Consider the following 25875-nt stretch of genomic DNA (forward strand, 5'->3'; position numbering starts at 1 on the left):
ACAGAGTTACTGTTAAGCAGCGTTCACAGGAGGCCAACTATTGCGCGCAATAGAAAGTCAAGCCTATTTCAGGAGGATCACGTGACCGCAATGGGGCAACCATTTTCCGTTAAGGCCAACTATTGCGCGCAAAAGAAGGTCACGCCTACTTCAGGAAAATCACGTGACCGCGATGGGACAATGGCAAATGGTTGTCCCGTCGAGACAACCATTTGCCATTGTCCCACCGACGTTGTCTCAACTGTTCACATGAAGACAATACAGAGACAATAGTAGAGAGACAACAATTGCGCGCAAATATTGGCCTCGTGTGAACCCACCTTTATCCAATTCGAGTCACATGATGTTCTTGAGGTAGGTGTGACCTTTTATTGCACATGATAGTTGGCCTCGTATGTACGCTGCTTTAGTATCGAGTTTTCTTTTAGCAAGAGCAGTTTCTTTTCTTTTCGAGCCATCTCTACTTGAAACTGTCCGATTAGCAATGAGTGATGTGAACTTGAATTAGTAAACATTAGAATAAAACCAATACCGTAGTTAAAGAAAACAACAACAAGTTAGTCCCGCAGATGGTATCTGATTCACAAAATGTCTCATTTTTATTGGTGTACAAAACGGAATGTGGATGTAAGGATATTTTTGAAGCACAAAATGAGTGGTGAGTTTCAAATTGTTTCTCTATCAAGCAATTCAATATGATCATATTTTAAGGTTTTTCTCTCAAAAATGCAAATAATTTTCATAATATTTGAATGAAATTAACTCTTTTTAGAAAGTTCTATTAGTTACTAAGCAATTTAAATTTTTATACATTGAACTGAGGTGAAAAATGTAAGTGTACGAATACTTTTGACTGCTACTGTATAAACTAAACATAGGCGTATTCTACTCACGTCAAATTCCGAATTGAATGAGAAATCCTTCATATCTAATTGCTAGCCCAGCAATAATGTCCAGTCTCTTTCCCATTTCATCGTTTTCTGGCATCGATTGTTTTGATTTACTGCCTCTTCAATGAATAGTATTCGATTGATTAAAAGTAATTTTTCTCTAAGATAAAGCCACAACAGTGCAAAATTACAGTCGATATATTTTGAATGTATCAATAATGTTTTTAGTCTTGCAATAAATTGTCGTTATTTCGTCATAAATGATAAAGCAATGTAGCTGTTTAATTGACGGATATATTTTAAGTACTAAAGATTCGATATTTTTAATCATTAAAATTGTCCTCCCACCGAATACATATCTATCCAGTATGATCTTTCTATTTCTAGAACAGAGCCTGTATAGGTAATGGCTCATTGAGTTTGAAAGTGATTACGGTATTGAGTTTTATGATGTTGATAAATGGGACTCTAGAATTTTAATTTGGGAATCCTAATATCGACCAACCTGAAACATGCACTCAGTAGATGTTATTGGCTCCGCGTTACTAAGTCAAATTTTCTGCTTCATTTCTTTTATTTTATTGTAGTGTTGAGAAATTAATGAATATAGAATATACCGAAATAATTTTCCAGAGATCACTGAAAGAGATTATAGAGTGGGATAAAGAAATAGAAACTAATAAACTTATAAAAGATTTTAGAACAATTAACTTTATAAACATATCAAGATCTGTTTACTTCCCGTTTTGCATAGTAAATAAACTTTGAGCAAGTGATTTAAAATAGTTTTTATGACATGCAAATTTTCCTGAATTTCTTTTTCACAACGATTCGCAATACAGATCTTGCATCGGATTTTATTTGAAGTTTTTCTAACCATAGTTTGATAATCTTGATTTAAGTTTATATTTATCGAATTTACCTTATAGCTTTAAATGAGCAATTGTTGCGTATATATATATATATATATATATATATATATATATATATATATATATATATATATATATATATATATATATATATATAATATGGATTAACGATGCTAACGATTTGGATTAATATTTTTAGATAAGGTTTTGATTTTTAAGTTTATCTATTAGTCTTTCCTTTAAAAAAAAAAAAAAACGTTACTTTATGCAAAAACTATTTTTATAACCAACTATTAGAATAAGTATATTCAACTTCCGCTTCGAAATGTGGGCAGTACAGTATAGTAGTCAGAACAGCATGAATGACGAGTGTGTTGCGTGTCTTCAGTTCAAGTATCACTTTTGTTTTATATTTTTACTTATGTATTTATATTTAATGTTTTTGCTTTTCAAGTCTATCTATATACTTGACTTTTCTGGGGAAAAAACGTGATTTCACGAGCGAAAATATTTTCTTATAACTATTAGTGCCTTTTTCTATCTGCTCTCATGCTGACAATCCATCTCGGACCCGATTTCACTATGATAAAACTGAGTGTAAGTTCAAAAATAGAGACAAGGATAGATAAACTGTATATAGATGAAATTACTGTAGCAGATTGTTTCGAATAACATGTTAAACTAAGTGCTTTCATGTTTTTATTATTATTATTTATATGACCATATATTAAACGAAACTGTATATAGATGAAATTACTGTAGCAGATTGTTTCGAATAACATGTTAAACTAAGTGCTTTCATGCTTTTATTATTATTTATATGACCATATATTAAACGAAACTGTATATAGATGAAATTACTGTAGCAGATTGTTTCGAATAACATGTTAAACTAAGTGCTTTCATGTTTTTTTTATTTAAATGACCAGTTCATATGGAGGTAAGATTGAAAAATATTCACATGTAATCAGTATGTGATTCGTATCTAAATATTTTCTCAAATAAAAAAAAATTGCCGAGCGAAAGAAACCGTCTTCTAGATATTTAAAATAATTTAGTAAAACATTCACTATGATGGGATTATAGTTGCATTTATCCGACCCTCGTTGTTTCCAAAACTCATCGCTGTTTCAGACTTTTTGATTTTATAAGGAAGCAGTAAATTATATGTAGTGTATCACAGATTTTTCCTTAAATTGTTTCTCTGAAATACTAGAATAGATTAGCTATGAAAGGATGAGTAAGTGAACTATTATATGTAATATATATAATTTTAAATACTTTTATAAATTTCATCATTTTTAAAAGATTCCTATACCTAGATACTATATAGTTAAGTTGATCTTAAAAATAAAATAAAGCTATTTAAAACCTTACAAAAACTATGCAAAGAAAACATTTTTTAGCTTCATCTTGCGAATATTTTAAGCTATTCCATATACGTTTTGTCTTTTTTTTTTCCTTGTGAGTTTTTTTTTTTTGAAACATCAGAATGGCAACTTCCAAGTACCTTATTTATGTTAGTATTCTAGAATATATTTGTGACTGTTTAATGATTCGAAAAGATAGCATCTCCGTTGGCGAAGTATATAACCACATTTTAAACCTGTACGGATAATACAATAAATAATGAAATTCAAGGTGCATATCATACAAAGATACAATGTTATGAAATATTTTGATTTTATATCATTAAATCTTTGCTTATAGTAGAAAGTAGTAGTTAAGTGCAACAATCTTAAACCAGAGAAAAAAAATATTCACTCCTATTTTATACCATCGTTAGTCATAAAGTAATAATAATTCACTGAGTGTAATGCTCTTTGCATATTAAAATGAATCATGCTTTTCTTATATGATGATATCACGAATACATTCCAGATAAATGAGATTATCATGCAAGCACCAACCCACCTGAGATTTTCATAAAGATATATGAAATATTGTTCTCAAATGAGCAACAGCAATGTTTTAAAGTGCCGTACGTGTTTTATAAAATAAATTTATCCATCAATTTCAGGTTTCTTATCTTTCAAATGATTGTGCTTTAGTTTCTTTTTCATGTAATTTACGTTTGATGATTACACAAGAATGTAGAAAATTTAATCTTAATTAATCTGATTGTTGTATTATCTACAACGTTATAACGTATAGATTATAATTAATCTTAAATGAATTCTATTGTTGTATTATCTACAACGTTATAACGTATAGATTATAATTAATCTTAAATGAATTCTATTGTTGTATTATCTACAACGTTATAACGTATAGATTATAATTAATCTTAAATGAATTCTATTGTTGTATTATCTACAAGGTATAAAATGTTTTAGCTCAATTACAAATCAGTGGATCTCAATGAATTTTTCTCGCATACTTTCTAATAAATGAATTTGTGTATTATTAATTGTATTCATTGGCGAACAATTGTAAGAAAACGCCTATTAGAGTATGATTGTTCGCGAATTTTTTGAATATTAATCATGGGGATGTGTTTAATACCAAAATGATCCGAAAACTGAATGTGTATTTTGGATACCTACGTTTTGATGGATTGGAATGAAAGTTTGAAACCGAATTGTAACATTAATCACAATATCGCATACCAACATTCATCTATTTAAATCATTGAATTTTTGAGTTACTTCAAAAGTTCAGATATACAGACGATCAACACTTTGGCCGATTTGGCTCCAAATTTGATACATATCTACACTTTAGATACTAGATCTGAATACGAAATTTTATCCATCTAGATTTCTTCCTTTTTTTTATTTATGTTCACTTGAATTCGGACAACCGAGCAGACGAGATTTCCTTTGTTTTGATTTCGTTCAATATGTTATTGAATTATATAAATTTTGAGTTCAGACCATACACTAAATTTCATCCGTCCTGTTCTAAGCGTGCTCCCAGACAAACGGATGGACGGAAACATATTTTCAAAAATGCGTTTTTCAATGGAATTTTCATCCGTGCTTTCTAATAAATGTACTTATGTATTTTTAATTGCATCCATTAGCGAACAATTGTGCGAAAAAGCCTATTAAAATATGATTTTTTTTTGCGATTTTTTTGGGGGGTGGGGGTGTTAATCAGGAGGATGCACTTAATACCAAAACAATCCGAAAACTGAATGTGTATTTCGGGAGCATTTTTCTGACAGATTGAAATATAAGTTTTAAACTTAACTAAAATAATAGTCACAAAATCACATAACAAAATTTATTTAAATCGTTGAATTTTTGAACTATTGAGAAAATATAGATCAATAGACGGTAAACACGTTGACGGATTTGGATCCAAATTTGATACAATATCTGCATTTTAGATACTAAATCTGCATACCAAATCATTGAATTTTTGAATTATTGCGAAAATATAGATCAATAGACGGTAAACACGTTGATGGATTTGGATCCAAATTTGATACATATCTGCATTTTAGATACTAAATCTGCATACCAAATTTTATTCATCTAGATATCTTCGCTTTGTAGTAATCGTATTAATTTATATTCGGCAACTGGACAGAAGAGACTTCCTTTGTATTGATTTCTTTCAAAATGTGAGTAGAAATATACAAATTTAGAGTAGACTATGTACCAAATTTCATTTGTCTTATTCAAAACATTTTTGGATTATTGCGTTCATAGATGAAACCAGCAGTCAGAAGGAAAGACATATGCACATAGTTCCAAAAATTTGTGTTTCGGGCACAGGAAGTCGGAGACGTGAAGACTTGTCAAAATTTTGTGTTCGATTTTTTTTTTTTTTTGATAATTACAATATTTTCACTTTATATGCTTTTTATATGAGGAGTTAAAAAATAATGAACCAAATCGAATACCATTCGTATACATATTTAGATGGTGTCCTACAGAATTTAATACCTTTTTCTCACCTTGCCCAGCTTAGTCAAAACATGGCTAAGCAAGCAAGTGCACCATGCAAGCAAACATGCGCCATCAAGTGCATCATGAAATCAAATCCATTTCTCTAGATGTCTTTTTTTTTCTGTCACAAGAATGTTTTTTTATAAAAATGTAATCACTTGTCCATGCATGAATGCGCATTTTTTATAAGCTGTTTATATTTTGAGCAGTGTCTTCAATGCTTTCTGTTGAAATAAAATTGTCTATAGTCATTCGAGATATTTTTACTTGTCTCGAACACTATGTCGCAACACTATTACTGAATATGGTAAAATCTTCATTAGGTTAATCTCTACAAGACCGTAAAGAATTGGTATATATAAAGAAAATAATTCTTTAAAGTTGAGCAAAAATGTTAAAACTTTTTAAATGTTACTGTTGTGTTTTGTAAAAAATATGGATTTCAGAATTGTTTGTTAGCTTGATATTAGTTCTTGTTATTCTTATTTGTAATGTCCTTTAACTAGTTAAGTGCATTCGATGTAGTTAACTAGTTAGTGGTCGGCGTGAATACACAATGTGCAAAATAAAAAAATATTCTTAGTCTATACCAAAACTCAAAATTCAGTAATAAATAATACAAACGTCTTTTAATGGTGTGTTTCTTTTATAATATCAGTAAGTCTGTTATAAATTAAAGAAATTAATTTCTTTGGTGTCGAAGTTATTCCATGTACATTGTGTTGCATTTTGCAAACTCAGTTTTACTTTCCCCAATATATCGAGCATTACATTAATTGTATATTGGGATTTCCCGGTACTTTATTTGTATATCAGGTACTTCCCGATAAGAAGTGCAACAAGATAAATAAAATGAGTGAACTATGAATGATTTTAGTATTTTCGGTTTGATAGAACAACGCGATTGTTATAAGTTTCGAAAAAAAAATTCTTTTGAATTTATTACCCATTGTCAACTAAGTACAAACCTACAAAAGTGAACACGTCTCTTTGTGAAAGAAAAAAATTCCCCAATTTTATATCAGCTAGATCTATAATATTTATAATTGCTTCTTTAACAATTTAAAATTTTTCCATAACTTTTTTAACAATGAATAATTAATTTTTTATCTAATAAAAAGAATCTTTTTATCTTACTATGATTTTTCTATAAAATTCAGTACACCACCATTTGTATTGCATTCGACATATGTACACGCCATCGCTTGGTTTTGATTACCCATCGCAGCAGAGACTTTTTAAAAAAATATTCCACCATTAAATGATTAAAAAGGCTTGTCAGTTGGTTTATTTAACCGATTTAGAGGACCTTAAACATCGCATTTCAGACAGATCGATACAAACATGCTGCATAATGCAGTCACCTAAGTTATTTTGAGAATTAATATGGTGCAAAATGTGTAAAGAGAAACAAAAATAAATTGAACACGCGATAAAAGAGCCGCATTTATCTATACTTATAATAAAGCTCAGTGTGTGTGTGTGTGTGTGTGTGTGTGTGTGTGTGTGTGTGTGTGTGTGTGTGTGTGTGTGTGTGTGTGTGTGTGTGTGTGTGTGTGTGTGTGTGTGTGTGTGTGTGTGTGTGTGTGTGTGTGTGTGTGTGTGTGTGTGTGTGTGTGTGTGTGTGTGTGTGTGTGTGTGTGTGTGTGTGTGTGTGTGTGTGTGTGTGTGTGTGTGTGTGTGTGTGTGTGTGTGTGTGTGTGTGTGTGTGTGTGTGTGTGTGTGTGTGTGTGTGTGTGTGTGTGTGTGTGTGTGTGTGTGTGTGTGTGTGTGTGTGTGTGTGTGTGTGTGTGTGTGTGTGTGTGTGTGTGTGTGTGTGTGTGTGTGTGTGTGTGTGTGTGTGTGTGTGTGTGTGTGTGTGTGTGTGTGTGTGTGTGTGTGTGTGTGTGTGTGTTGGCGCTCTACAGGCCAGGTCATTTGACATACAGCTACCAAATTTGGTACATGTATACCTTGGAGGTCGGGAATGTGCACCTGGGGTCCCTTTTTTTGAAATTTTAATTAGAATTTTAATTATTAATTAAAAACTAACTTTCCCGCCAAAATAATCTTCCATTTTCCCCAACGCCAAATGATTTAGGCTTTAGTTCTTTTTTTCTCCCAACAGTAATGAGGCTAGGGTTAAGATTTTTCGGCGGATTATTTCAAACGATTCTGTTTATTTTCTTAATGTTTTATGCATTTAAAATTAAACATTGTTAATTAATCCATGTTTCAAATTCATTCTGAAGTACTTTTGAATTAAACTAACACAGAATAAAGGAAATTAAAAATGTATAATCTGCATAGCATTACCCCAACTGGCGTAGAAAAATTCACGCATTTGCGTTACCGTAAAAGGCGAAGAAAATTCACGCATGCGCACTGTGTTCTGATTGTTGGCATGGCAACCATTAACAACGGACGATTTAAATTACTTTTAGGTTAGTTGTATGCTTTTGTAAGTAAATTGTATTTATGTTAGTTATATATTTTTTTGTATATGCTTATAGTTTTAAGTACATCGTTTTTTAAGTAGTTTTTTTAAACCTGTTTTCGACCGATTATTTTAAACGATTCATTTTATTTTCTCAGTGTTTGATGCATTTAAAATGAAACATTGTTAATGAATCGATCCGTTCATGATGAATCTGAGAAAATTTTGTTGACAAATTCTTGAGATATTATATAAATTAAGAAAGATATTATTTAGTGCCCATAAAGTTTAAACGCTCAGTGACTCTATTATCAGTAATCATTTTATTAAAAAAAATGCTTTGTTTCAGTAAAAAATATTATTACACTAATTGCAGATGAATCCTTTACACTTTAATTTAAAGCATAAATTCTACGAGGAGTAACCGAAAATTAGAGAGATACATATCACGTTATGACTGAAGGCCTTTATAATATTATGAGTGAATTATATGACTATCAAAATTTGAAGTTTTAAAATATTTTGCTGAAGAATCTATTAAAGTTGGAATTGTATAAAATATTTAAATATTAAAATTTTAACGAACATTAAGATTGGCGAACCGGCTGGTCGCCAAAGGCGGCTAGTACTTATAATAAAGCTCAATGTGTGTGTGTGTGTGTGTGTGTGTGTGTGTGTGTGTGTGTGTGTGTGTGTGTGTGTGTGTGTGTGTGTGTGTGTGTGTGTGTGTGTGTGTGTGTGTGTGTGTGTGTGTGTGTGTGTGTGTGTGTGTGTGTGTGTGTGTGTGTGTGTGTGTGTGTGTGTGTGTGTGTGTGTGTGTGTGTGTGTGTGTGTGTGTGTGTGTGTGTGTGTGTGTGTGTGTGTGTGTGTGTGTGTGTGTGTGTGTGTGTGTGTGTGTGTGTGTGTGTGTGTGTGTGTGTGTGTGTGTGTGTGTGTGTGTGTGTGTGTGTGTGTGTGTGTGTGTGTGTGTGTGTGTGTGTGTGTGTGTGTGTGTGTGTGTGTGTGTGTGTGTGTGTGTGTGTGTGTGTGTGTGTGTGTGTGTGTGTGTGTGTGTGTGTGTGTGTGTGTGTGTGTGTGTGTGTGTGTGTGTGTGTGTGTGTGTGTGTGTGTGTGTGTGTGTGTGTGTGTGTGTGTGTGTGTGTGTGTGTGTGTGTGTGTGTGTGTGTGTGTGTGTGTGTGTGTGTGTGTTGGCGCTCTACAGGCCAGATCGTTTGACATACAGCTACCAAATTTTGTACATGTATACCTTGGAGGTTGGGAATGTGCACCTGGGGTTTCTTTTTTCGAATTTTTAATTAGAATTTTAATTATTAATTAAAAACTAACTTTCCCGCCAAAAAAATCTTCCATTATCCCCAGCGCCAAACGAGAAAGGCTTCAGTTTTTTTTTCTCCCAACAGTAATGAGGCTAGGGTTAAAATTTTTCGGCGGATTATTTCAATCGGTTTTGTTTATTTTCTTAATGTTTGATGCATTTAAAATTAAACATTTTTAATGAATCAATCTTTCAGATTCATTCTGAAGTACTTTTGAATTAAAATAAAACAGAATAAAGGAAATTAAAAATTTCTAATCCGCATAGCGTTACCCCAACTGGCGTAGAACAAATCACGTATTTGCGTTACGTAACCGACGAAGAAAATTCACGCATGCGCATTCTGTTCTGAATGTTGCCATGACAACGTTATCAATGGATGATTTAAATTATTTTTGGGTTAGTTGCATGCTTTTGTAAGTAAATTGTATTTATGTTAGTAATATATTTTTTGTATATGCTTATAGTTTTAAGTACATCGTTTTTTAAGTAGTTTTTTTAAAACCTGTTTTCAACCGTTTATTTTAAACGATTCGTTTTATTTTCTTAGTGTTTGATGCATTTAAATTTAAACATTGTTAATTAATCGATCTGCTCATAATGAATCTAAGAAAATTTTGTTGACCAACTCTTGAGATATTACATAAATTTAAAAAGATATTCTTTAGTGCCCATAAAGTTTAAACGCTGAGTGACTCTATTTTCAGTAATCAGATTATAAAAAAATGCTTTATTTCAGTAAAAAATATTATTATATTAATTGAAGATAAATTCTTTCCACTTTAATTTAAAGCATAAATTCTACGGGTGCTAACAGAAAATGAGAGAGATACATATTACGTTATGACTGAAGGCCTTTATAATATTATGAATGAATTATATGATAATCAAAATTTGAAGTTTTAAAATATTTTGATGAAGAAGCTATTAAAGTAGAAATTGCATAAAATATTTAATTATTAAAATTTTAACGAACATTAAGATTGGCGAACCGGCTAGTAAACAATACACTCTGAATAGTAAATTTAGCGTGGAAATCACAAATGTGTAAAAAATGAATTAAATTCTAAAAAGGATTTTAGAATTTAATTCATACAAACTTACTAAATTAATAACAAACTTACATAATTTACTTAAAGTTAAATTAAATTTTTGCTAGTCACATAAAATTATCGTTTATTTAGTTTTTATAACTTTCTGATTGCCCATTTACAAATTTCAATGTTTATTTTGATCTTATGGCGAAAACGACCAAACGATCTTTCTATTGAAAAAGAAAATAGTTATAAATGGATTTCAAGTGTCCTATAATTTAAATAGAATGCAAATGAAATGGTATTTAGTTTGGTTCAGTACTTACTTTATAATTGAACTCTAAGTAATGCTTTAATTAAGATTGAATTGCATATTCAAATCTGTTTAAATGTCTAGGATTTATCTCTTAATTTAGAATTAGAAAATTCTGTTTTAATTTTAATAAAAATCTCCATTTTATAGCAAATTTATTGATTTGTTAAGTTTTACCTTTCGTAGTTTTAAAGGATTTTAATCTGTTTTTTTATTTTAACTTTTTTTCCTCTTTATATATAAAATGTGAAAAGGGAAATCTTGATATTTAACTTAAATTTTGACCATGGGGTTACTTTGAATCCCTAAGGCAAAAGAATCTGTCTGAAATCGGAATATCGGAAATCTTATAAGCATTCATTGATGAACTACCCAGTTGTTTGGGCTTGAAATCTTCATTTAATCTTAACCCTATTACAATTTAAAACACAGCGGTTATTCTTGCGCGAGTTATTGTTTCATCATAATGAAAACCTTTTCTATTGAAAGTTTTTTTGGTAGTTGCATTAGCATAGTATTTAGAGGCGAAAAATGATTTTCAGCTTTTAACTTCAATTTACGATACCGTCTTTTAAGACTCCCTTCAGTTGCATTTTCTTCCATCTCGATTCAACCATATACTCCGAATCCTTATGTATTTCGAAGAATAGAAGGGCCAGAGAAATTTTACAATACCACCAGACAAATAAACTTCGTCTACTGACTTGTCAGCTGGTAGATTCTTATAGGAAGGTTCTATAGGTCTATAGGTAGATTCTTATAGGAAGACTACCTATTGCAATGATTCTCATGTCACGACATTAGGAAAATGTCTGCAGATCTTCAACAATCAATGTCCTTAGAACCCAAAACCGCCTTACGTTCAAAAATTTACACACACACACACACACACACACACACACACACACACACACACACACACACACACACACACACACACACACACACACACACACACACACACACACACACACACACACACACACACACACAAAGCATCTAACGCTTTCCCCAAGTTGCCTTGTGAACAAAATAATTGCAATAATTTCGTTTGGATTTTATCTGGCTTATAATATGTTTTTAGAAACGTAGAAATCTTGGATAAGTTTGTAAATAGGCCATCTAGCTTTATAGCGCTGAAAATGGTGGGGGGTGGAAATTTTCATTTCGATATAACTTCCTTAATATGGAAGATACAAATAATTCAAATTAACCAAATTAGCGCCTGATTAAGACGAACAACTTCTGGATTTAAAGTTTTCCGATAATGGCAATATCTTAGTGGCTAAAAAGTAATATGAAAGCCCAATTTTTCCTGAAATTATATTCATGAAATGTTAACTTAGATAAAAAGGAATCTAAATTTGCAATCTAGGTGGCCGAGAGGAATTTTTACTTTTTTAAAGGTTTCTTTTTAAATTAAAAAAATTATGCAAAATTTTTGTATGATTTGTTAATTTATGGTATTGCATCACTCTAATTTTCATAATGTTATTGAGAAGAAAGGTATTGGAAAAATTTTAAGCCTTGTCATTGTCACTGAATTGAAAATCGACCAAAAGAATCTCTTCTATACGTTCTTATGCTTCAAAACATTTTATAAAGAAACATTATTTCCTTGAAAGCATTTCATATTCTGAAAAATTGACTCTTTAATGTATACAGCACCATAAAAATTTGTATAATTTCAGATATATGGGATCAACATAGAACAAGTTTTGCTACAAGAAGGATCCTTGCAACTGCATTTTTTGTAAGAATCGGGATAAATCTTGGAATTTAGATGCTTTCTGATTTCTCGGCATCAGAAAAAATTTGGAAAAAGACTTTCACAGTTGCTGTAATAGCTTCAACTTTCGTATATTTTTTCATCTAGAATATGCGATGCCTTTGTTCTCAGAGTGTATGAGTTGGATGATGAAGAAATATATATTAGAAATATATAGATATTATAAATTATATTAGAAATTCGTTACGAAGTAATAAAATTGATATTTATCTTTACATCGTAATAATGATTTGTTTTCTTTTAAATTTCTATAAACAAATAATAAAAACGACATCTGTATATTTTTTCTAAATTTGGTATGGATTTACTTTTAACACTACATTTGTAAACCAAATTTTATTTATCTAACTCTTTATGTGCTTCGTATGTATCGGAACAAAAGCACACAGACTTAATCTGAATGGATTTCATACGAAATTTCATAGAAATTTATAAATTCGGTGTAATGACCATGCATCAAATTTTATTCTTTTAATCAAAGAGCGCTTTAGAGAAATCGAATTTAGAGACGGACAGAAGGAGAGACAGACATAATGCCAAAAATATGCTTTACAGACTAAGTTGGATCTAAACGGAGATTTTCGTCAAAATGCCGAATATGATTTTTTTTTGACAATTATGGTTTTTTTTTTAAATTTACCGTATATTAGAAAGTAGAAGAAATTTAAAATTTGATTTGAATCAATTCAAATCTTAAGTATCATTATAACGCTCATTTATGTTACGAATGACAAGCAAAGGTGAACGCGCGTACAACTCACTTGGCTAGTACCGCCTACGAAAACTTGTATCTTTTTTCATTGAACTGGGCTGCTTTAGGCGACTCACTGCTTCATGACTTCGACTGGGGTGATGTATGTTTTTGTATATTTGGATATCAACTTGATGAATTGAAGAGTTTTATAAAAAAATTAACTATAAAAAATGTTTCAGCAATACAATTCCATGATGATATCGGGAACTATCATTGCATTTCTGGAAAATATTTATATCAGGAAGGTATCAGACACGTATGATACCGATTTGAATAATATATAGAGGAAACTCTAATTTAAAAAAGGTTGAAAGTTTAGACATTTAGAAATGGGCCGAAAATAACTCTGAATCTTTGTCTCCAAGAGAATATTTTGAATGACATGATTTCCTATATTCAAGTGAAAATTAATTTTTCTGAAAATTTAATCGCCATATAAGGAATTAAATTGTCACAGTTGCCTTCTTTATTATCGCCAATAAAATTTAATTTTCCTTCGATGCAATAAAAACCTATTAGTTTTTTTAACATTACCGAAAATACCTGCTTTCGTGTTTCATTTCTTTCAGCTCCAATTAGAAAGAGTGGACAAAATAATCGAACCTGTTTTTGTAAAATAGTTTTATTCATTAAGATACAAGTAAAAATTTGTATACCCTAATTCCTTGTACATTAATTAAAAAAATTAAAGATGATAAAGACTTTATTATCAACTGTATTTTTATTTCAAAATTAAAGATAAATTAATCTATTCATAAAATAAAATTCTGGATACAAAAAAGGAAGGCAATCGAGAACGTTCTCATTTTGATGCAACAATTAAAAGTAAACTTTCTATAAAAATAAGCAAACAAGACTGATTAGTTTACACAAAACTTGTATGATAATGAAACAATTGCAAGTGAGCTTTCTATAAAAAAAACAAGGAAACAAGACTGATAACTTTGTTCAGACTAATTATATTGATACAGTATATCTAATCCCTTTTATTTTGCTGATCAAACACTAGACAAAACAAATTTTTTTAACGGAAATTAACACGTATTTTTTTTATCAGAATCATTACACGAAAAAAAAAATTCCTCCGTTAATAAATAAGATTGATCTACAAGAGTTTAATACAGTGTTACTATTTTTTATGTTCTTATCTTTAATGTTTACTGCCATTTACAAACACTTTCGGTGATTCTTTTAGGTTTCCTATTGTTGAGAATCTGTTTTTTGTTTCTCTCTCATACTAGTCTTCCTATAGTAGTTTTATGCAAATATTTATAAAAATTTTCTTAATATACACTGAATGGATACCATGTCAATGATCTTCCACTTTTGCAACAAATATCGGTTTAGAAAATATAAGAATTATAGTGATGTCTATTTTTGGAAGCGAGTTCCCGGATCCGTCTAGAATATTCTATGTCTGACTGCTGTTTTTTGAGTCCATTGAAAAGTGTAAAAGTTGAAATAATATTGTATTTTGAAAAAACAAAGTTATTGTTGGTGTATAATAGGCACAATAAATTTATGATTATTTAAATTCCTTCCCATGAAATCCAAATCCAAATTAAAAAGCGAAGTAATAGTTTAAGTACATATTTTTCAGCGTACTTTACTAGTTAATCATAACTTCAGAAAGATTTCTAACTTAAGTATGAATTAAATATTTTATTATAACATTGTTAGAATTTATTTGAAATGTACATAAATATATTCTTAGATAGTATTCGTTTACAATTGCAATGGTTTAAATTGTTAACCAAGCGTAATGTATCTTCTTACGTAAAAAAAGAAATCATAATGAAACAATTTTATGCTCAAAGCAATCTTGTTGAATAGTTAATTTGTGTCTTAATTAATATATTATTTAAGAAAGTTGAATCAAATATTAGATTCTAAAGGAAGAATTTGCGGTTACATCTTTTAACTTAGTTAATGAGTAAAGCAGCAATTTAAATACGTTTCAACAAAATTAAACCTTTAAGGTTAGCAGTTAATTCAGAATTCTTCTTTAATTTTAATACCCAAGATGCCTTTTGTTAAGTAGAATTTAAAGCTGTAGTTTATTTGGTCACTTTAATTTAATTCCATCATAATTAGATAAACTTAGTAAAAAAAAATATCTGTTAATACATGAAAAATCACAAAATATATGTAACGGTAAAAATATCTTACTATAAGCTTAATTTGAAAATTTGTTTTATTGCAATAAGTTTCAATCGGAAAAAAATCTCTAATTGCTTTAAAAAATCCTCAATTTCATATTCGTTTTGAAAATTTTCATACTTTATTGAAAAGTTTCCTTTAAAACTCGTTTTGGAAATTTCCGTATTGTAGTGAAAAGTTTCCTTTAAAACTCGTTTTGGAAATTTTCGTATTGTAGTGAAAAGTTTCCTTTAAAACTCGTTTTGGAAATTTTCGTATTGTAGTGAAAAGTTTCCTTTAAAACTCGTTTTGGAAATTTTCGTATTGTAGTGAAACGTTTCCTTTAAAACTCGTTTTGGAAATTTTCGTATTGTAGTGAAAAGTTTCCTTTAAAACTCGTTTTGGAAATTTTCGTATTGTAGTGAAAAGTTTCCTTTAAAACTCGTTTTGGAAATTTTCGTATTGTAGTGAAAAGTTTCCTTTAAAGCTCGTTTTGAAAATTTTCATACTTTATTGAAAAGTGTCCTTTAAAACTCGTTTTTTAAATTTTCGTATTGTAGTGAAAAGTTTACTTTAAAACTCGTTTTGGAAATTTTCGTATTGTAGTGAAAAGTTTCCTTTAAAACTCGTTTTAGAAATTTTCGTATTGTAGTGAAAAGTTTACTTTAAAACTCGTTTTGGAAATTTTCGTATTGTAGTGAAAAGTTTCCTTTAAAACTCGTTTTGGAAATTTTCGTATTGTAGTGAAAAGTTTCCTTTAAAACTCGTTTTGGAAATTTTCGTATTGTAGTGAAAAGTTTCCTTTAAAGCTCGTTTTGGAAATTTTCGTATTGTAGTGAAAAGTTTCCTTTAAAGCTCGTTTTGGAAATTTTCGTATTGTGTGGAAAAGTTTCCTTTAAAACTCGTTTTGGAAATTTCAGTATTGCGTTGAAAATTCTCCCTTAAAAAAGTATTTTATTATTTTGAAAATAACAAATTAAGAAATTACTGATTACGTTTGATAGTTCTAGTTCTTAAAATCTGCGATTTAAATTGTTTGAAAAGACTTTTTTCGTATCATGCATTTATCGTTACGCCGATTTGTTCTTGAGTATAATATTAATAAATGTGCAGGCGCTTGCACATTCCACAAGAAAATGAGTTTTAAGTTTTAAAAGTCCAATTATTTCCATTAATTTGCAAAACAAGGCATTATAGCTAACATTCTCCCTTTCAGCACTTCAATGGTCATCAGAAATCAGAGCTCATTGCCACTAAGTGATGGCTCGCTTGTCGTCTTCGTGATGTATCAGTGATCGATTGCCAAGGGACCTGATGGTCAACTATTTCTCCGCCCTCCTTTAACTACCCCCCCCCCCCTTTATGCCCAACGCAATCCTCCGAACCGAACGCCTCATATTACGAATGCACGGTCGGCCGCTTAGCTAATCGATCCATGCTCTAATCTATAGAACCCATAGATTCGACGCTTGGTGTTTAAACCCTTTCAGATATATGGGCTTCGAATTACACGCGATGCAAGCTCTTTCCCTTTCGTGCCGCTGCTGAAAGTCACAAGAGTGTGCCAGTTGTTAAGCAAGCACCTCTCGGAAACTGAATTAAGTTTCTAGTTAATAAATCAGGTGCTGAATTGATGGGTGTGAGTTTGTGTATCGACATGTGGCACATGGTTTGGAACAAAGCCATTCGCAGGTTCGGTATTAAGGCTTAATCCGGGGGTGAAGGCAAATTGGTGTAAAATTTTAGAGTCGTGACGGATTGGGTTTGTCAACCAAAAATGACAGGGAAACGGCCTATAGAGGCTGAAATTGATTTTTGGAACCAAAAAAGAAGGTATTTTGAAAGCAATGACAATTGGGATTTAGAACTAGTGACATCTGATTTCAATGTTTATAATATAGTCATCATTAAACCGAAGTATTTAGATGGAGATATATGGCTTTGCTTGAATCATTTGAATCTAGAACACAATTAAATTTATAGAAAGGCAATGATTTTTGAATCAAAAATGAAGTGTTTATTAATAGTAAAAAGAACTAGCGTTTTATGACTTTAAGATAATTTAGCAATTATATTCAAAATGCATTATTTCAATTTTCAAACAACCGGATATTATTTCAGGATTATATGTAAGTATACTTCTTAATGCAATAGTTTTTCTTCTAATATCAGTTTTCAAAATAAAAGAAAAATATATATTAAAATAATCGGAGAATTTCGAAGTAAGCATATATAAAAGAGACAATTGTAAGAAAAATTTCATCACCTTATATCTAAACAATAAATAATTTTCAGAAAAATATATAATGTAAAATAGTTAATGAGGGTAGAGAATGTTCTTACAAAAGTGTCCGTTTTAATGTTTTGAAGACAAAGTTTTCTCATTTGACTTTTAATTTATCAAATCTATCTTAGAATAAAGAATTTAACACGGAATAATCAAAAGTTTCCGGAGACATTGGATATGCAATGTTTTCCTTTAATACTATGAAACAAAAATGTATAATTTAATTTTAATTTCATACAATAATAATATAACTGATAACAATCAGTGAACTTCGGAGACAGTGGAGACTTTGAAATCGAAAATACATGACTTTAATTTTATTAATAGAAACCTTTTACAGATTATAAATATATATCATAGAATAATCAATCTATTAAGGAAAAATAGGTATACAAAGATTTAAATATTGTGAAAACAAAATTTTCACACTTAAATTTTAATTAATAAAACATTTTTCAGTGTAAAAATATAGCATAAAATATTTAGTCGATTCTCTAACCAGTGAGTTTAAAATACGCTCTTATAAAATTTGCAAAGCTAAGTTCCTTAAAAATTCTATTACTTAAAATTTAAAGTTTATACTTTAAATTTTTTATCTTAAAAAGATATGTTTAATATTTATAGTATTACTATTTAAGGAACAAATTAAGGCATATGGGGAGTTACTGGATCGAACGAGTCAGAGTACTTCTTCAATATTTGTCATAGAAATACTTCTTTTTAATTTCATTTAGAGTGTATGAATATTAAACTTTGGCAAATTACAGTATTCTCTAGAAGGACCTTTGAATAACGATTTGCACGATTTTTCTACTTTTTTTAGAACCCACATTTTTAGCATAAAAGTAGTCATATTCATCAGAAAGTCTCCAAATATTCGCCAAGTTTATCTTCGAAATTACCTGGAATTTCTTAAAGATATCTATAATATTTTTTTTAAAGAGATGACACTAATTGATGCAGAAACGCAATATTACTGATTCGTAACAATTTAATTTTTGCCTCCAAATTCTAATCTATATAAAATTTTGAATTACATGCTGATGGTTTGACTTATCCATGCTTTTGCGACTAAATAAAGTAATTTACTTTAATTATCGTTTGGAATTATTTATCCAATCGGTTTATTTATTAATATGTATGTAAAAGCAACAATATCTAATTTATCCAAGAATGCAATAAACTAATATGATATTTGATAAATAGTTCTAACACAAGCAATGTAGATCTTTGTTTATTTTTAATCGAGTCTTGGGGGGAATGAAAATGTCGTATGTTTTTCTGGCAATGATCAATGCAATCCAAATAGATGTTCAAATCTGGTAGATGATTTCTGTTTATTATCCTATTAAGCTAAATACAGAGTGTTTATGTAAGTATTCAAGAAAATGTGGAATGTTTTTGCAAGTTTATAGGAAAGGCACGCGTAGGAAGGTCTTGTCGGTTCTTTATTTATTTAATAATGAAAATAAACTTAGTTTGATGCAAAAGTTAAAACAATAAAAGAAATTGAGGAATGATACGTTAGCTCCAATCGAGAAGTCTCTTAATAATGCAGTAAGTAGTACAGCATTTGTTTTGATTCTTGGGAAGAAAATTATTCTTGTGGAAAGGAGAAAAAAAAATCTGTGCTGTCTGAAACTTATCGGATTTCTTTGTTTGAAAAAACAATTCTTTGCAGGTTCAGTTCTAAAATCTCCTTATTTGTGCGCTTTTGTGGTAAATAAATTTTTGGAATTTTTTCCAGAGAAGTTAAAAAATTAAAGGAAATGGGTGATCGACTGAATGATGAGAACGGAAATGTATTACGAAAACAATTTGCCTTATTTCTTAGGACCACCTACATATAAACAAAATCATATTTGTGTTCATAAAACTCAATCTTGAGAAGAGTATAATTTTTCAATACAAATAGAGTTTAAAGTGAGCATCTCTTTTCGGCAAAAAATTTCAGTTCTCGAAGTAACTGAATTAATTTTGGTTTTTGGTTTTCAATGTTTGTTGCTATAAACCAGTTGCTCGTAGAAAAGTTAAATGTAAAGTAACAAAGTGAAGGGTGCTATAATATAAGCAACCGTAACTATAATATCCATTTGACTAATGTTTGAAGGACCGAATTCAAATTAGCTGCCTTGCACATATTCAGTTTTATTTTTGTTGCTTTTTACTACATCGATATATATATACATTTCCAAATTCCTTGCATTCTGAATTTTTATTAAACAGACTCTAAAAAAGGCCCCTAAAAGGCTGCACAAATAATTGTAGGCTTGTGAAAAGTAATCTAGTTCTTGATTAAGGTGTTGAAAGGACAATCAACCTTTGATTGGGTGTGGCTGTTATGTTTCATGGTCTCTCGGAATATATATATTTTTTCCATTAGCACTTTTTACTTTGTAATCTTTATAGCTCAATATGCGATTCTCAGATGACATGCTTTTACTGCCTGCATCATTGTACTTTTGTAGTTAAATTATAATTTTTATAGTTAAGTGTCTAAAATGTATCTTCCTTTGTAACACATTATTTCCACTGTCATGCAAAACATTTCCTGAATTTCTTCCAAATCAAAGCCGCACCTTTTAAATCCCATCATTAAACCAGAGGGAACAAAGATACTATCATTAATTATGTTTTAGGCTATTATTCATAATTAATGTAGACAATTTATTCATCATGATAAATCCGTTTTGTGTTAAAAAATTAAAATAGAATACAATTTTAAATTAGCACATAAAAATTAAAGAGAAATAAAAAAAAAAAAACTTATTTTTGGCATGGGATATGAGGATTATAATTGAGTTCCGGGTTTATTTTGCCTATAAATGAAACTGAAACTATCTACACTTTCATTCTTTGAAAAGTCTATGAAGTCTGCTAGAAGAGTGCCTTTGGCAAGGAATTAAAAAAATAAATCAAAATATACCAAGTTGATTTGACAAATTATTGCACAGAGCTTGGAATAGACGGATAAAACACTGAACGGCGTCCCAAAATTAACAAGATTTGAATTTGCCACCATTTATGCAGTAAAGTGTTGTCGACCTTATTAAAAAAACTATTGGACAGATCATAGTTTAGGATTCGTAAAAAGTGCCTTACACGATAGAATAACGTATTTTCATTATTAAGCAATATTTTAAAAATAATGAATCTGGTTCCCAAACTTTGAGAATTGGCCTCCAAGATCGCATGATTTATCACCACTGGATTTGTTTTTTATATGATTATTTGAAGTCAAAGGTCTATGTCAACAAGTCTCATAAAAGAGGAAATTCAAATAAAGCCTTCATATAAATAATGCCTTCATATAAATCAATATAATCTGCTAAGAAAGCCTTCATATGAATCATGCCTTCATATAAAGAGGAAATTCGACGCTGCATCAGTGAAATTCAGCCACATTTATACAAAATAGTCATTGAAAAAATGGTGTGCCAGCAAATACGTGGAGACCCGCTTGCCCTATTCTGTGTACTTTACTATTCAATAAAAATAAAGAAAAAAGAAACTGTTTCTTTACTTAATTCAAATCTTGCTTAGCACTTTGTTGTATCGTGTAACGATTTATTTTTGCTAGCCCTAAACTATCAGTTGTCAAATAATTTTTAAATAGGGTTGCCAACACTTTATTGCAGAATGGCGGCACATTCAAATCTTACACTAATTTTGGAACACCCTTTATGATAGCAGGCAAATTATTCGTTATTATCTTTGAAGAATTTTAGACAAATATACAAATCCCCAACTAAATAGCCAATATGATATCTGACCCTTTCAATAAATTCTAAATAAACAGAAAAAATTCCGAACATTCATTCGTATCTTTTGACAGATTCGTTGAAGATAATGGATCACCAATTTGTCAGAAATTGTTCTATAATTTCTCCATACAGACAATCATTAGATGAATAATCTAATTTTTGAAATATATGTATATATTTTTTTCAGCATTATATTACAATGATTCGAAATTTAATTTGTCTTTGATGCTTCACTTTGAGATAAATTTGTTATAAAATGTATCTATATAAAATTATAAAAGTGTATATTATATATATTGTAGGATCGTTTACATTAGCTGACTTTTCATATATTTAAAGTCTGTAGTAGATCCGGGGATTTTATCTGTTACATTTTATTTATTCTGTTGCTTTATCAACCAAGGAATAAGTTTTTTGAAAAATACTGTAGCTATGTTTAAAATTGGTTTTTTTGTGGTGTCTAGAAATATTGATTTCTTGAACAAAACATTAGAGAAATCGAAAATTTTAAAGGAAAAAAATCTCTGAAAAAAAATCATTTTATTTTTGTCAAATATAAAACGATAAACAAAACGAAAAACTAATGACCAACGTTTGTATGCAAACATTGTCTTCCTCGAAGGGAATAGTAGTCAAAAGACCAGCCACATACATGTGACTATCGAGTGCTTGATGAATCATCTGATAAGATTTAAAAACAGTATTTTGTCAGAATTCTTGGAGTGGAAATGTTCTTAACCTTGTCCCGGAACTCGCGCAGAAAGATGCAGAAATTGATGTTGGATCGTGCGTGAAAACTCTTGAGAAATTATTCAATTCTTTGATGATATTTTAACGCTAAATATGGGCGTGAGAGAATAAACTGATGGTTATGTTGAGAAAGTTTACAAATAGTTTTTGCTGTCTGTTATTTTATGTTGTTGTACCGATGCTGATTAGAAAAAGATGCATTATTATTATTGTTTTTTTTTTTAGTTAATAAATAAATTATAGTTTTAGTTAATAATAGTTAATGATAAATAAATTATAGATTTAGTTAATAATAGTTAATGATAAATAAATTATAGTTTATAATTAATAAATAATAATACATTTAATAAATAAATGTAGTTCTATATTTGGGATTTACAGCTACTCTTCTGATAATCAGTCGGGTAAAACAATTTCGTAAAATGTTCGAAAGTTGTTGTGATAAACATATAGTTTTGTTTAATGTTTGAAGAGTTTGAGCTTGGGCATCATATATTACAAAACAATGACATAAACATATTTTTCCTATGTATATGTTTTAGATGGGGAACTTATATACAAATTCTTTGTCTTAGAACGTTAAGAATAAGTGATGAATTTTAGAATAATAAAATAATGCAATGCTGCTGCCAATGTCCTGGCTTAGAGGTAGCGCATCTTTCCCGTGATCTGGGCGCTCCTGGTTCGGGCATGGTTGTTCTTCATCGTGTGTTCTAACTGTGAGGTGTGTGAAAGAGCCCCCCCCCCCCGTAAAAAAGGGTTGTGCAAGCGAATGTGTGAGTGACATCTTCATGTGAGCTAGAAATCAGACTTCAGCCCTCGGGGGCTCAGGGGTCTTTACTCTCAGAAGCTACTGGTCCCCATTTCCGTGGTAACGCGGACACGACATCAATGCAATTTTGTATCCCGAAATAGGTTATTTATGAAACTAAAACAACCTCTTATAATATTTTTTGTTAAGTATAAATATGTGAGAAAAAAACTGCCAGTTTCGTAGAAATGATGGAAAAATACTTTTTTACGAATTTTTAAATTCAGAGACTGAATTAAATATTTGAAAACCAATTGCCGTCTGTCAACAAGTATTTTCAATACCTTATTTAGAACATTTTAAAAAAAGAATCGGCAATTTATATGAGGTGCGAAAAACATATATAATCTATATTTATAGTACATTTTTGTATTGCCTAAAATCCTAGTTCCTAAAATAAACTGTGTAAAAGCCTTTACTGCATGTTTAATATCGCATATATATTGAATATTGAAATATTCAGTAAATTTCTTTTAAAAAAAATGAAGGCTTTATTTTAGTAGCGTGAAAAATAATAGAAGCATGAGCATTATAACAAATCGATATTGCGAATGCAATTCGTCATTTTCTGAAAGGCGAAAATTATATTTGCTCTATCTATCACCATTAGTCTATTTGATGATATATTACGGAAGATTTGTAGAAACACTGAAGATAAGTACAGTAATTTCACACTTTCAGTGGGATATACAGATTGGCTTGAAAGAATCACTTTTATAATTTGACGATTAATGAAATAAATCTTCTTTTAGATAATCATTAATATTTTTGTTGTTAAAGGTCAACTTATAGCCAGGACTTTAATTTTTTGATGGTTATTATTTAGTGAATAAGTTTCTGATTCGGCTATCAGGAAAAAAGCATCTTATAAGCCCGGTCAAGATATAAAAATAAATGTGATTTTTCTTTTTTATGAAAATAAAAGAAAATTTTGAAGTAATAGAAATTGTAGTGGTGACAAAACTCTACCCCCCTTTTCTTTTGATAAAATATATGGCGTTGTCTTATTAACATCAAGATATATTTCCCTTGATCCTTCTTGGGGGTCTTTATTAGATTGTATTCTGAGTGTCGTGTATTTCGTGTTTATTTTTTTCGAAGTCGCAAGCGTTTGAAAGATGTGTTCATTGTAATATCTTATGCGGAAAAATCCTTTATATTAAAAATAAAGTTGTAGACGAAAAGAGAACGTTTGTTAATTTATATTAAAAATAATTAATTCTCTTCATTAAAAAACTTCATATCAGAAATATCGGATTTTGGCAAATGTTAAAATGACTTTTAAATATGATTTTACTTTCTGATGTATGTGCTTTCTTTTTCATTTTACTTTCTTTGTATTAAGTAGCTTTCAGCGATATGTATTGCATAATTCTAATTTTTACTGTTGTTAATTGTTATATTTATTATAAGTACTTTCAAAATGTTTGACAAATACAAAAAAAAATTCTTTTATCACAATAGTTTTTGCCAGCCTGCCAAAAAAAAATCAGACGTAGTGATATGACTATCGTCTAGACAAGAGGAGAAAGAAATTTGAGGTTGGAATTGTAAGGTCTATTTTCGACTGTGACAGCATGGTCCAACCTTTTTCATAGGCGGCATATTTCTCATAGGAGCTCATAACATTGTTAAATAACCAGAGATGTATGAGGCTGCTTACTTAACCTTCAACCTTCCACACTCTCACACACACGCACTCACACGCACGCACGCTTCCGGCGGAGGATACTGAAGTGTAAGCAAAATTTGAATAAAGGATTTGTGTCAAATTACAAAATAGTAAACATTCCATCAAAAGGTATGGAAACAATCTCATCTCGAGAACTACTTGGTATATCAATAAGTGTGAAATAAACTAATCCTGACGATAATCAAATGTTTTAATATGTGTGTGTGCGAAAATTCGTTAACTTTAGCATAAAGGTGGATAAATGTTTCTAAAATAAACATATCCATGCTTAAATGTATTTTGTAATGGAGACAAAAAAAATCTATTTTATTTTGAATCCGAACAATCATTCGATAGCTTTGAGAATTTCCCAATTTTGTTCTATAATCAGAAAACAAAAGGACATTATTTACATTCTCATGCCTTTCCCAAGCTACATGAGGACCAGAATTTATGTAATTTATTACTACCAAATAGGGGGGGGGGGGCTTCGGGATCATTTTTATATATACCACGAATTTTTGCTATTAAAATTCGAATTTCGATATTTGGAATTCGGCTGAATTCCAATAATTGTTCTCTGATCATAACACGAAAATAATTTATATCTTTCACCAAACATGGAAATGTGTTTATTTTAATGATACAGCGGAAAAGCCTGAATCTGAATTATTAGATGCCGTGAGATTTCCCAATTTTGTTCTATAATCAGACAACGAAAAGACACTATCTACATTCTTATACTTTTCCCAAGCTATATGAAGGCCAAAATTTAAATAATTAGTTATCGTTAACCAAGGCAACCATTAAACAACATATAGTATACAACAACCATTAAAATTCGAATTTCGATATTTGCGATTCGATTGAATTCCGATCATTATTCTCTGATCATAACACAAAGATCCTGCTCGAAGATCGTCTATATCTCTTTCTTGGAAGTAGAAAATGTATTTAATGATACAGCGGCAAGGTCCTTTGTCATGTTGTAACATATAGTTATTTGGTAAATGGAGCAAGAAAGGGATATACTAATGGGTTATACTTTCATGTTTTGCCGCTTTGCCTTCTCGATACCAACCAAAGGCAGGGGAAATAATTCCAGTTTTAAAAGGGATTAAAAAGAGGGAGATGACGAAGTAGTGTGGTATGTTTTAAGAGCATTCTAAC

General features: G+C 30.2%; 1 protein-coding gene across 1 annotated transcript in view; it reads left to right on the forward strand.

The window, feature by feature from the left end:
* The first annotated feature begins 422 nt into the window (after positions 1-422).
* The window catches only part of LOC129966174 (uncharacterized), a 448724-nt gene continuing 423271 nt past the window's right edge, over positions 423-25875 (forward strand). The window contains exon 1 of the mRNA XM_056080579.1: positions 423-658. Within this exon, the coding sequence (XP_055936554.1) occupies positions 589-658 (70 nt within the window). The 5' untranslated portion in view covers positions 423-588. The remainder of the gene's footprint in view (positions 659-25875) is intronic.

The sequence above is a fragment of the Argiope bruennichi genome, chromosome 1 (assembly GCF_947563725.1).
Source record: "Argiope bruennichi chromosome 1, qqArgBrue1.1, whole genome shotgun sequence".
NCBI classification, from domain to species: domain Eukaryota; kingdom Metazoa; phylum Arthropoda; class Arachnida; order Araneae; family Araneidae; genus Argiope; species Argiope bruennichi.